At 47.3% G+C, this 14645-nt stretch overlaps 1 protein-coding gene across 1 annotated transcript; it reads right to left on the minus strand.

The window, feature by feature from the left end:
- Positions 1–11711: 11711 nt before the first annotated feature.
- Positions 11712–14330, minus strand: LOC127335146 (probable inactive receptor kinase At1g48480). The gene is made up of 2 exons (XM_051361735.2): positions 12797–14330; positions 11712–12681 (listed from the first exon to the last, which is right to left on the minus strand). Exons 1-2 carry the CDS (start codon positions 14145–14147, stop codon positions 12023–12025), a joined length of 2010 nt encoding a protein of 669 aa, XP_051217695.1. The 5' UTR covers positions 14148–14330; the 3' UTR covers positions 11712–12022.
- Between the last annotated feature and the right edge of the window lie 315 nt (positions 14331–14645).

Here is a 14645-nt window from a genome sequence, read left to right on the forward strand (position 1 = left end):
TGCTTGCATCCAAGCATAGATGACAACAATATGGAGATCATCACACATAGAACCAAGATGCTATTGATAGCACAAGATGGCATCCAAAGAGACATCATATCAGAGATCAAAAGATGGCTTGCCTTGGCTTATTTGTCCCTGGACTTCTTCAACTTCATCAATATAAGAATCCCGTCAATATAAATAAAATCCTTGTCCGAACCACTTCTTCTTCTTCTCCGGAATTGTTCGCATCTATCGCCGAAAAATATAAAAGGAACACAATCAATCACATTGCACCAACAAAACGACATTCAACAATCAACAATCAACCAACAATAGCTAACCACTCTACTAAGAGCTAACATACTAAGGATCACAATTCAACTTTAAATATGATTTTAAGAACACCCAGTTTATTCCTCCTAAATAAAGGCATGAGAGCTTTACAAAAGAGAAATTGCCTCCATGGTTATCACCAAGGTATGAATTAAACATCCCCTAATATATAACACTATCAAGAAGACTAGCGCAATGCTTTGGCCTAAAAAACATTCATCTTTTATTTTCAAACATTTTTGAAGAGGTAGAAATCATTTCTCTCTTTTATTTTTAAAACACTACACTAAAAATAGAAAGTAAACCATATACCCCAATATTTGAAATCTTAAGAAAAGCAAATTAATCTTGGTTTAAGTCTCAGAGGGTTTTGTTTTGCAAGAATGAAACATAGGTTGACCATTTTTTTTTAAATAGAAGAGGTGGTCAAGGATTTTAAATAAGCAAAAGTTTTGGTACAACATTTCATGTGACACACACTTAGCACAAATAGTAACCAAAAATTATGAAAATGGTCTAACACTAATTATTCTAGATGGTCAATACTAAAACGAGGCTAACAAAATTGGATTCACTCAAAAAGATCAAATTTAGAAATTAGAAATACTAAACAATAACCAGTGATCATGTTTAATACACTAAAAATCGTACAAAAATCCTAAAAATATGGGCCCAGTGGCATTGGAAAGGTAATAAAATTTTGGAACTAATGCGATTTGTTTCACTCGATTTGGGTTTGTAAAACTGGAGTTATTCACATTTTAGTGCTACTGGTATTTATGACAATAAACAGCAATATTCAAATTTTCAAACGAATATATTTGGCGGGAAGGTTTCTGGGCCATGCGGGGGAGAAGATTGGGCCGGCCCAGGCGATTTTGCCAAGTGGAGGGGGAAGAAGAAAAGAGAAAAAAAAAGTGGGGTCGGGCTGGGCCCTGCATGCATGGCCAACATGGCCCATGCAGCGCTTCGACGTGGACAAACGGCCTCCTGGGCGCGTCTTCGTCCTCCACGAAGCCACGCAGGGACGCGGGCGGCGGACGGGAAATTCTGGGAGGCGGCCGGGGTTTACCTGCAGGGCGCGGGGGCTGACGTCGGAGCTCTGGCGGCTGATGGCGGGTCGAGGCAGCCCCAGGCGCGCGTCCGGCGGCGTCCTCCTTCCTACAGCGACCTCCTCCATCAGGCCTTCCTCCGCAGCACATCCCGGGCGGAGCTCGGTGGCGGCGGTCTCCGGCAGACCTGGGCGGCGAAAAAGGGTGGGTGAGGTCGGTCAGAACGTGGGTGAGAAGTTGGAAGGAAAAGGGAGGGGAGAGGACGGTCGGCGGTGTCGTCATCCTTCCGGCCACCCGTGGTGACCGAGGCGGAGTGGCTTCCCTGGCGGCAGCAGGGGGAGAAGGGGAGCGCCTCGGCGTCCCTTAGGGTGGTGTTCTGAGAGGGGAGCAGTGGTGTGGGAGGGAGGGAGTGAGTGGGGGCGGATTTTATAGCTGGAGGTGGGCAACGGGAGTGGTGCCGACGGTGGCGTTGCCCAATGGGTGGCGAGGGCGGAGGTCAGGGGTGACGTAGGGGCAGTGGGGTCACGGTGACGTCTGCGGGAAGACGTCAGCAAAGGAGGGACTTGCGCGGGAGGGAGAGGGAGTCGAGCGGGAGGGTTCCCAGGGCTGCTGCTCCCTCTTTTCTCTCTGTTAAGATTTCAGTTTTTAGGTTTCGGTGGGGTTGGGCTCTAGCCTGCTCGGCTTGGGCTGGATTTGAGAGAGAGGAGAGGGTCCAGGGTGAGGTCTTGGAGCTAGGGTTGGGCCGGAATGAGGTGCAATGGTTGGGGCTCAGTTTGCCCCATGGCTCGGCCATGAAACGGAAAAGGCATGTCCTTCATGCAAGGTTCTTGGAGGGAGAGGGAGAGAAAAGAGAGAGGTGAGGGTACTGAAGTTATGTAGGTTGGTCAGAGGGAGGGAGTGTTGCAGGTCCAGGATGCCCACTTTTGAAGCAAGATGAAGAGAGGGGGAGAGAACATGTCACATGCACATATCAAGGCATGACATGGCCGGCTCACATTCTTGCCAAGTTTTCACATGGAATAGGGAGCCAAAAGAGTGGTGAGGATACTAAGCATGGCAAGTTTTGCAAAAAGTTGAAATTTTCTTGAATAGATATGTATACCAATGGAGATTGATTTGTTAGAAAAAAAATAATTTTTCCAAAGTCAAGACTATAAGGAGGTGTGATCTTGATTGGTGGATATGTGAGATGTATTAATGGCAAAGGCAATGCCATGGGTATTTGATCACAGATTCAAATACCATTTAATTTGGTGTCTATGGATTTGATTTGATAGGATTACTTGGAAACTTTTCAAATGGTAAAGGGTTTTTAGAAGACTAGAATGGTCCATAGTTGAAAAAGGATAAAACATGGGTCATTCTATTTTATTTTAGGAAACCAGAATAGTATTTATAACATTTTAAAAAATTACACATAGAAGTGTAAGCCATTTGGTAAATACTTTGTGCCAAACTAAAACTATGCCTCTTTAGAAATTCTTTTGTGATACCATGATCAAAGGTGATCATAGTCAAATTTTAAAAGAAGGGTTTTTTGACAAAATCCTTTGAATTAAGATTTTGAATTATAAAACAAAAAGTGGTTTTTGGGGGCTTAGGTCAAAAAGGTTTAATTATTTGAAATAGAGGAGGTTAAGGTAATGCAAGAGTTACCATAGCTTCACTATTTTTCTGGAGACTAGAAATTGTGTGTTGAGGTACTTATGGGGAAAACACCAAGCATAGGGTTTATGTATTGGTAAAGAAAGGAAAAGAATTTTCCAGGGCCACACATGTGTTTTATTTTGTGAGCTGTTAAGTTGTTTTAACACTTGAGGTGTTATTCTAAGAGGTAACTCAAGACAAAACTCCACAAGCAAATCAAGACAATTCATATTAACAAGCAGATCAAGACAATTCATCATAATAAACAGATCAAGGCAATTCATCTTAATTAGTCTATAGAAAAAGTTTTTGTTCCCCCTAATTTTTGCACTTTGGATAATTAAACATGTTTGCAAAAGTTGGGGTGTTACAATTAGCATAACCATTACCATTATTATAAGGATATGGCCTATAGTTATTACTAGAATTGTTCCGATAAGCATTGTTGTTGAAATTATTATTTTTAATGAAGTTTACATCAACATGTTCTTCTTGTGCAACCAATGAAGCTAATGGAACATTATTAGGATCAACATTTGTCCTATCATTCACAAGCATAGACATAATAGCATCAATCTTATCACTCAAGGAAGAGGATTCTTCAACAGAATTTACCTTCTTACCTTGTGGAGCTCTTTCCGTGTGCCATTCAGAGTAGTTGATCATCATATTATCAAGAAGCTTTGTTTCTTCACCAAGAGTGATGGACATAAAGGTACCTCCAGCAGCTGAATCCAATAGGTTCCGCGAAGAAAAATTCAGTCCTGCATAAAAGGTTTGGATGATCATCCAAGTAGTCAGTCCATGGGTTGGGCAATTTTTAACCAAAGATTTCATTCTTTCCCATGCTTGTGCAACATGCTCAGTATCTAATTGTTTAAAATTCATTATGCTACTCCTCAAAGATATAATTTTAGCAGGGGGATAATATCTACCAATAAAACCATCCTTGCATTTAGTCCATGAATCAATACTATTCTTAGGCAGATATAGCAACCAATCTTTAGCTCTTCCTCTTAATGAGAAAGGAAACAATTTCAATTTAATAATATCACCATCTACATCCTTATACTTTTGCATTTCACATAGTTCAACAAAATTATTAAGATGGGCAGCAGCATCATCAGAACTAACACCAGAAAATTGCTCTCGCATAACAAGATTCAGTAAAGCAGGTTTAATTTCAAAGAATTCTGCTGTAGTAGCAGGTGGAGCAATAGGTGTGCATAAGAAATCATTATTATTTGTGGTTGTGAAATCACACAACTTAGTATTTTCAGGGGTGGCCATTTTAGCAGTAGTAAATAAAGCAAACTAGATAAAGTAAATGCAAGTAACTAATTTTTTTGGGTTTTTGATATAGCAAACAAGATAGCAAATAAAGTAAAACTAGCAACTAATTTTTTTGTATTTTGATTTAGTGCAGCAAACAAAGTAGTAAATAAAACTAAGCAAGACAAAAACAAAGTAAAGAGATTGGGAAGTGGAGACTCCCCTTGCAGCGTGTCTTGATCTCCCCGGCAATGGTGCCAGAAATTTGCTTGATGCGTGCAGTTGACACGTCCGTTGGGAACCCCAAGAGGAAGGTGTGATGCGCACAGCGGCAAGTTTCCCTCAGTAAAAAACCAAGGTTTAATCGAACCAGTAGGAGTCAAGAAGCACGTTGAAGGTTGATGGCGGCGGGATGTAGTGCGGCGCAACACCAGAGATTCCGGCGCCAACGTGGAACCTGCACAACACAACCAAAGTACTTTGCCCCAACGAAACAGTGAGGTTGTCAATCTCACCGGCTTGCTGTAACAAAGGATTAGATGTATAGTGTGGATGATGATTGTTTGCAGAAAACAGTAGAACAATATTGCAGTAGATTGTATTTCAGTATAGAGAATTGGACCGGGGTCCACAGTTCACTAGAGGTGTCTCTCCCATAAGATAAACAGCATGTTGGGTGAACAAATTACAGTTGGGCAATTGACAAATAAAGAGGGCATAACAATGCACATACATATTATGATGAGTATTGTGAGATTTAATTGGGCATTACGACAAAGTACATAGACCGCTATCCAGCATGCATCTATGCCTAAAAAGTCCACCTTCAGGTTATCATCCGAACCCTCCCGGTATTAAGTTGCTAACAATGCACAATTGAATTAAGTATTGCGCGTAATGTAATCGGTAACTACATCCTCGAACATAGCACCAATGTTTTATCCCTAGTGGCAACAAGACATCCATAATCTTAGAGGTTTCTCGTCACTCCCCGCATTCACGGAGACATGAACCCACTATCGAGCATAAATACTCCCTCTTGGAGTTACAAGCATCTACTTGGCCAGAGCATCTACTAGTAACGGAGAGAATGCAAGATCATAAACAACACATAGACATAACTTTGATAATCAACATAACATAGTATTCTCTATTCATCCGATCCCAACAAACGCAACATATAGAATTACAGATAGATGATCTTGATCATGTTAGGCAGCTCACAAGACCCGACAATTAAGCACAATGGGGAGAAGACAACCATCTAGCTACTGCTATGGACCCATAGTCCAGGGGTGAACTACTCACTCATCACTCCGGAGGCGACCATGGCGGCGTAGAGTCCTCCGGGAGATGAATCCCCTCTCCGGCAGGGTGCCGGAGGCGATCTCCTGAATCCCCCGAGATGGGATTGGTGGCGGCGGCGTCTCTGGAAGGTTTTCCGTATCGTGGCTCTCGGTACTGGGGGTTTCGCGACGGAGGCTTTAAGTAGGCGGAAGGGCAGGTCAAGAGGCGGCACGAGGGGCCCACACTACAGGCCGGCGCGGCCAGGGCTTGGGCCGCGCCGCCCTGTAGTCTGGCCACCTCGTGGCCCCACTTCGTCTCCTCTTCGGTCTTCCGAAGCTTCGTGGCAAAATAGGACCCCTGGGCGTTGATTTCGTCCAATTCCGAGAATATTTCGTTACTAGGATTTCGAAACCAAAAAACGAGACAAAGAATCGGCACTTCGGCATCTTGTTAATAGGTTAGTTCCAGAAAATGCACGAATATGACATAAAGTGTGCATAAAACATGTAGATATCATCAATAATGTGGCATGGAACACAAGAAATTATCGATACGTCGGAGACGTATCAGCCTCCTACCCTAGAAAAGCTTCGACACTGTAAACAAGGGGCCCTTGGTGCCGTGTCACCCTAGAGCCCCCGAAATCTATGGATCGGCCCTGACTATAACCACCATCGATCTCTAGCAACACCGCGACGCACACTGGGGATAGAGGAAGACCATCAAACGAAAATCCAGGCAGCGACATAGCCCTGAAAGCGTTGTGAGCTGAAGTCCAGAATTGCAGGATAGGCACTTGACGATGTGGCATGTGAGCCGAGGATGTTCCCACGCCGACCTTGATCCAGATCTAACGCATCCCGACGCAAATCCGGCGCCGCCAGGCCATGAATCTTGTACGAACACCATTCTAACGAACTTACCGGCGCCGCCGCTGGGGAGAACACCGCCATGGCGAGGAAGAGGCCGAAGCCCTTAAGAGGATGCACTAGGATACACCCCCACACACTGCATGCGTCCAAGAAAAAACAAACTAAACATTACTATTTTTTTCATTGAGCGGAGAAATCTGAACATAAAAAAGAAATGAAAAGAAAATCACTTAGGCCCGGCCCACATAGTAGCCCAGGAAGGCAGGAACCCCTGCCCCCACGACGAGCCACCGACGGAGGTTGAAACAAAAGTTTAGCACCGACGCCGTAGTGCCGTGCCGGTAGTGCAGCAGCGCACGCGCGGCCAGAGTTCCGGAGGTGGCCGGCACGAGCTAGCGCGCCGTGCTCGTCCAGGGAAGAAACAACCCTCACTATAATGGAGCCGCCACCGCGCACCGCTCAGGTGAGATCGCATGCAGTTGTTGCGGCGGCGAGCCGCCGGACACCCCTCCCGGCGCGGCACGTGGTTGCCCGCACTCGCCAAGTGCCACTGCTGCTTGGGGCGGCCGGGGTAAGCGGGGACCGGCGCAACGAAAAGCATCAATCCGTCGATGGATCCGCCGTGCAACAGCGAGGACAGGCCGGACGCCAGGACCGCATCAATGAAGGAAACGCACCCCCACCACGCCTGCCGGCCTGCCCTGCTTTCACAACAGTTCGCTTCAATGCGTCGCGTCCCGTCCTCATGTGCATGCCATGTGCCTTCCCTTCCAGTCCCATGTAACTTTCATCCACACACTGAAAACTGGTACGCTGCGAGCACCAGTGCTTCACTGTGGTGCATCGTGCTTGGTACAGTCCTACGAAATCCAAGTAAGCTGAAAGGGCATTTGCCATTGCACATGCTCTGTGATCGCTGAAGAAAGGGTCGAAGGAAGCAGTTCTACTGTTATTTTCTCTCATTTAATAACGAATTGTTGTTCTTGCTATTTCACCACCAAATGCAGTAGAATCACCTGGGTTAGTTTTGGGAGCGTTTTGGTGGAGGTGATGTTGGTGGTGGTGTTGCTGGTGGTGCTGGTGGTAACTGATGCTGCTGCGTGGTGGTGGCACGCTTCAAATGTTCTGTATTTTTGTTTCATGTGAAGAATTCTTTTGCTGCTATACTTCTACGGTTTGGCAATATACATTATGTGGATTTGCATCATATGTAGAAAATTTTGCTACAACCGCTCTATGGTTTTGCTACATGAGTATACAACTTTTTTTTTACCTAAGCTACGGCGGGCTTACGCAAGTCAGAACTCTCAGTCGAGGACTCCGGCAAAGTTTCCGGTGAGGTCCATCTCTTGGTCGGTTTTGTTTTACAGCCGAATGGCTTTTTTCTACAATGAAGCAAAATCGTGGAGGTTTTTTTTTTTTTTGCTACAATGAACCAAAAGCAAGATTTTCGCAAACGGAATACGTGCCCCGAGGACCCAGGGGATGGGAAATCAGATCCCCTAGGGACGCTCAATACTGTTCTTCAAATAATTTACATCAAGTCAACGTCTTTTGAGTTTGATTTGAGGACTCCACCAATTTCTTGATCGATGGAAACATTTTTTTATTTCTCCTGCTTTGAGATTCATAATTATGCTTGTATTTTGTGAACACAATTCAATACAAAGTGTACATTCACACAAGTAGTAATATATTCAAACAAAATTCCCAAACTTGGATAAACACTACTTATTCTCTTATTTGACATAAGCAAGCATAAACCTAGGCCAATATTATGGTATAGTGGTAACTAGATGCCAGGTTTCTAGATTGTTAGACAAAACTGAAGTGTTGTAATAAATAGTAGCATCTAAAAGGTGAAAGTTGGATATTAAACTTACTCTTTCATAGTTTGTTTATCAACACTACTCCCAGTGGCGGAGTTGGAAATAGGAGCAAGTGATGTCAAAGCTAAATAAAACTATAGTGATATCATAAATTGGGATTTATGTGGTCAATTAGGTGTACTTAGGTCATGTTCAACGCTGGGTGCTTGCTCAGACGCTTGAGCCAAGAAAAAAATGGATAATAGTCCTGGCGTCTCCATTGTACATGCCCTTATAGTTGAGTTCTTGTTGCAGACCAATATTTTTGTGTGGTCGCTTGACCACATGGGGTATTTTGACATGTAGTTCTGTGACCTAAAGCCACATGTTTTTCAATTCACTATATAAAACTTTAATGTGTAGCAGAATTAAATAGAGATACATGAAAAAGATTGTTCAAAACCATGTCACAATAGTATGAGATGTCATTATCTCTTTAATTATCAACATCAAGCTTGAGTTCGTTAATGTGGGAGGCTGGGAGCTAGGGAGGATGAAAGGCGGTTAGGGCTTGTCCAAGACATATTTTATAATAAACTTTTATACTTCTTGAGAACTTACTTTAAGCATGCATTTAACAAATATACTTTTCTATTACTTATTTCACTTAGTTGATCACATGACAGATTTTCTATATATCATTTTTGGAATTCTTTGATATGAAGTTGTATTATCGCATCATGCTAAATTTAAGTTGTATTATGCACTACTATTTTTATTGCATTGATTTTGGAAATTGCCTATTTTTTATATGTATTTATGATAGAGATATATAAAGCATATAATTTAAGAAATATATTGATAGCTGTTTTTAGCATATAATTAGGTACATATTTCTAGAAACTTGTAGAGTATTACTTGAGTCCTTGTCATGATTTTTTACAAGTTTTAATGTATAAAAGTGTCTTGCAAGTTACATTTGGTTTAGTAATAAGTTTACAATGCAAGCATGTTATTGAGTTGGTATGGAAATATCAATCGAATTGTAATCACCAATGTATATAAAATGCTATGCATACATTTGAATGTATAAAAATTGATAACTTATATGCTCATCTCCAATATGCTTGGTATGCAAGTTCTCATGTCAGATTCTGAAGCTAGAAGTTGTGCACAAAATTGCACAAAAAGATATAGTAAATATAGATTTTAGCACAACTTGTAAAAACTCTTTGGAGCGAGATTATCAAATTATCTAAACTCATAGCCACCATTTAGATTTCTTTATTCCTACCTACATAGCACACAATATGTGTCCCTGTTAACTTGCTCGTACAAACCGAATCATGTCGAGGAGTGAAATCTCGTGTGGTCTCGAACTTGTTGGGGAACTCGTGGAAAATGTGAAAATTGTAGCAGCAGTGTCGCTCGCGTCAACAAAGTAGGATTATCATGGAAAGACACAATTTAACCCAGATTTGGACCCCCAATTAGGCAAAATATCTTCATCTTGTCTTGCGCTTGTATTATATGATGTATAGTGTGTGAGTGGGGGGGGGGGGGGTCACTGCGATCATATGGCGTGATCACGATGAGGCTACGCTGGATGAACTAGGGTCTATGAACCCCAAAATTGGTTCACCTCTTGGGCACGGTGGTACATGGCTATGTCGAGGATGATTGCATGTAGCTAGGATTGCTTGTATGTATTCTTTTATATAAACCACAGTGGTTGGTGGTACCTTCCATATACGCAGAAGATTGTGTACGCCACGAGTAGCAGACCAATGCATATACGTGAAAGGGTTGTTGGGACTACTCTTCTGTATCAAGTCATTCATTTCAAACTTGTCATATGTCTTCCACGAAGGGTTTATCAGTAGGCTTCAAGATGATCTTCAACTTAGTTTGCGTGAGTCCACCTATGAGGCTCTTAAGAGTACAATGTCGGGTAGGATGCATATCTATGCATCAAAAAATCAATTTTATATCTATATGCTTATTTAGTACATCTTGGACATAATGGATAATAGTAGTGGTTACTAGCATACTTAGTAGTTGCCCCCATCCAATAGAAGGTCGGGCGCTCGCCCTGTTTGTTTGGCATATTTCTTGGCTCTGAAGGTGGTGGTAGGAAGAAGTTGTGCAAAGAAAGTCGGTTTGGATCTTGGGGACGAGACGGTGATGTTCGATTTGGGACGACGAGGCCTGACGGTACGGTGTGGATGGGTGGGGTTGTGGCGTGATGTGTCAATGTCGACTTGCCTTAGTATAGGTCATGCAAGCTGGCTGATTGGGATCTGCGGGCTGGCAATAATCTCAACTTTTTACGCAAAATTATTTTTTAAACTCAAAATTAATTCTTTTAACTCAAAACTAGTTTTTGATATGTGTTGTAATGACTCAAGAAAGGGTTGAGGGTAGAAGAAAACAGGTGTATCGATTTTTTTTCTTTGACAACAACCACGTATTTTATTAATAGAAAATTTAAGTTACATGAGTAAATAAATGTGGAAAACAAGTGTCTTAAAAACTTTGCATAAAAGTATCTCTAATATTTCCTGCACTCGTGGAAGCCAGCGGCCGCCTCTAAACTCTAACCTGTGTGGACCAAAAGGTGTTGTGCAGATGCATTGGGTTAGATTGGATTGGATTGGACTGGACTGGATTGTGGCCATGGCCGAGCCGAGCTGTTCTTTGCAAAATTGCAAGGACCAAAATTATTCACATCGACCATTATTGCTACTACTCCTACTTGGCCGAGATCAGTTCCGATATAGTAGCACATTGATTGTTGTGGTCTAGTAGTGGGGAAGCGGCTCCGGCAAGATCGATCGGCCTCCTTGCTCTCTTTTAAAAAGCGTGCCAACTAATGACAGACAGGGGTGCACTGCATGATCTGTTTGTGTATCCAACTGCAACCATCTTCTTCTTCCTTTAATTTTTGGTCGAGCAAGGACGGGTACCGGCCTGGAAGTTGTGCTCGGCAAGTACGCCTAAATCTACAGCCACGCATTGACGCCTTCTCCATTGATCATCATTGGGATTCTGGGGACAGCAGCACCAGCAACAGAGGATCTTGGGGACAATCGGATGTGCAGCCAACACACATCCATGTTCTCCCATTCCTTTCTCAGAGAACTCCTTCGTGTTCTTGTGGTGTGGACAAGTCGTACCGCAACAACTAACTGACATGACATCGCAGTTTCATGGAGAAACTGTCATGGCGTTACTGAAGTGACAGTGCCTAATTGACATGGCATTGGGGTGTCTATTGTGTTACAGTCATTGGACTCGTTCACTTCGTTTGATAGGGGACGGGGTCGTCTGAAGATTATGCTCTTGATTGATTTCACCCGGTTTCAATGCAAATTCAGATAATTTTTGACAGTTTCCATGGAAGAAGTATAAATACTGCACAAAAGCAGCTGTAATCGTTAGGTGATGATACCATATGACTCCCGCGCACGATCGCAACGAAATCAACTCAATCATGATGTAATTACATATTGCCTCCTCCTATCGCCAACACCCTCTCAAGTCTCAACACACGCTGCTAACCGAAAGAATTTCGGAAGAAGGAAGAAGAAGAATCAAGAAACTCATGAAGTTTCAAAGAATAATAAACAGCACACCGTAATAATGCCCTAAGAGTAAGACAGACGTAAGAAGATCAGATCCTGTTCTTTCTTCAGAACCTTCCATAAGTTACCGAATGATCACCGCGCGTGCTGGCTGACGCGAACCGATACGATCGATCAAAGCTTCAGCTCTCTCGCATCGACCCGGCGGGCTTGAGCGGCCGGTCGTCGGCCTCGTCAACCGACACGCTCCGTCCTCCAGGCCGGCCCGACGACGGCGTGCCGGCGAGCTCCTCGATGCGGACGGCGATCTCCGGCATGGCGGGCCGCTGCTCCGGGACCGTGACGGTGCAGTCCATGGCCAGCCGCAGCATCTCCACCATCTCCTCCTCGGCGCCCGGGTGCCGCAGCAGCTCCGTGTCGAACACCTCGGACGTCCACTCCTCGCGCACCACGGACCGCGCCCACCGCGGCAGGTCCACGCCCTCGTCGTGCAGCACGGCGTTCGTCGGCGCCTTCCCCGTCAGCATCTCCAGCAGCAGCACCCCGAAGCTGTACACGTCCGCCTTCTGCGACAGCCGCCGCGGGTCCGCCACCACCTCCGGCGCGCGGTACCCCGCCACGCGCATCGACGGCGCGCCGGCCGGGCCGACCAGGCTCGCCAGGCCGTGGTCCGCCACCCGCGCGTCCACCGACCGGCCGAGCAGGATGTTGGACGACTTGATGTTGCCGTGCGCCACCTTGGACCCCGTCGCGTGGATGTACTCCAGCCCGCGCGCCGAGGCCAGCGCGATCCGCCGCCTCGACTCCCAGCTCAGCGGCGATCGCCCGGAGCCACGGTTACCTGAATTGTTTGTTATCAGTTCAGAATTTCGATGCTGAATTTCGAACAGACGAGCAAGAAAACAGAGAGAACCTGACTGACGACCAAAAGAAAAAACAACAGTGAGCGCACGTACCGTGAAGCATGGAGGAGAGGCTGCCCGTGGCGACGAACTCGTACACCATGAGCCGCTCGTCCTTGCTGAAGTAGTAGGCCTGCAGGGGCACGACGTTGGGGTGGTCCATCCCGCCGATGGCCGCGATCTTGTCCCGGAACTCGCGCTCCGGCAGCGACGTCTCCTTGAGGCGCTTCACCGCCACGGCCGGCGCGATCTCGAGCGCGGCCTTGTACGTGGTGCCGTACGTGCCCTTGCCAAGAACCTCGGCGGACGCGCGCAGCAGGTCCTCGAGGTCGTACGGCCTGGGCACCCTCCCGAAGAAGAAGAGCTTCTTCTTGCCCACGGCGACGGGGCCGACCGGAGGCAGCATTGGAGCGGGCGGAGGCGGCCGCGCGTCGGAGACCCGTGGGGTGTAGCCGTTGGGGCTCATCGCCTCTTTGCTGTGCAGTGCCAGCTCCGCCGCCACGGCGTCCTGGCTGCGGTACGCGGTTCCTCTGGGCTTGCGGCGGATGGCGGCACAGACAAGGACGAGAGCGGCCGCGAGAAGCAGGAAGCCGACTGCGCAGCCGATGACAATGCCCGCGATGTCGCCGCCGCGGAGGTGCCGCCGTCCTCGCCTGCCGGGCGTTACCGCGGCGGCGGTTCCGGGCGGGAGCGTGGGGGGCTGGGACGACGGTGGTTGGGAAGATGGTGATATTGGGCACGGCGGGAGGGGCTTGCCACAGAGCGGCATGCCGAGGAAAGACGTTGCCGGCATGCCGCCGAAGCCTTCCGGAACCTCGCCGGTGAGGTTGTTGAAGGAGACGTTCAGGGAGAGGAGGGCCGGCATGTTGACCTCCGGCAGCTCGCCGGTGAAGAGGTTGCCCTCGAGGAAGAGCGCCTGCAGCCTCCGGTTCTTGGCAATGGTGGGCGGGATCTTCCCCGAGAAGCGGTTCTCGGCGAGGTTGAGCTGCGTGAGCGCCGGGAGGGAGAGGATCGCGGCCGGGAGCTCGCCGGAGAGGTGGTTGGACTGCAGGTTGACGACCCGGAGGCGGACGCAGGAGGCCAGGTCGGCGGGGAGGGGCCCGGAGAGCGCGTTGTAGCGCAGCGAGAGCACGGTGAGCCTGGTGAGGCCGCCGAGCGCGCCGGCGGGAAAGGAGCCGCGGAGGCCGTCCCCGGGGAGGTGGAGCCCCGTGACGCGGTCGTCGGTGCAGACGACGCCGGTCCAGCTGCACGTCTCCTGACCGATCCAGTGCACGGACGCCGACCCGAACGGCGCGATGAAGGCCCGCAGCGCCGCGGTGTCCGACGCCAGGTCGTCGTCGGCGCGGGCCGAGCCGGCGGCCAGCGCCAGGAGCAGCGCCAGCACGGCGGCGAGCGGCGGAGGCATGGCTGGGGCGGTGGTCCCTTTTGCTGGTCACACCATGTGGGAGAGGATCCAGAAGGAGGAGGAGGAGAGCAGAGGAGGGAAGAAACAAGAAAGTGGAATATCGGAGAGAAGCTTCAGAAATGGTTTGTTTAGCGACAAGGGAAGAAGGCGCTCCACGAATGATGTCGGAACTGTGCAACCAGACTACGTGTTCTGGACCGTCGAATAAAAGGTTGGACGGCTCAGGTCGCACACTTGCTGGCTGTCGCTGATCCGACTCCTGGTCCTAGTCGTTGATGCTGATAGTGCTAGGAGATGAGCTGAGTACAGGAATAAGAGCGTCCCCAAAGCCATCTGGGGCGCGCCGGACAAAAAACCGTTCCAACCGCGTTCCCCAAAGCCCATTTTTGTCCGGCGCGGCCCGATACGGTGTCCGGCGCTCTGAGTCCGTTCCCGTCCCACAGGGGACGCTCCGGGGACGCCGGACACACCGAAAAGCGAGGCGGGCTCCCATATGTC

The sequence above is a fragment of the Lolium perenne genome, chromosome 2 (assembly GCF_019359855.2).
Source record: "Lolium perenne isolate Kyuss_39 chromosome 2, Kyuss_2.0, whole genome shotgun sequence".
In the NCBI taxonomy this organism is placed as follows: domain Eukaryota; kingdom Viridiplantae; phylum Streptophyta; class Magnoliopsida; order Poales; family Poaceae; genus Lolium; species Lolium perenne.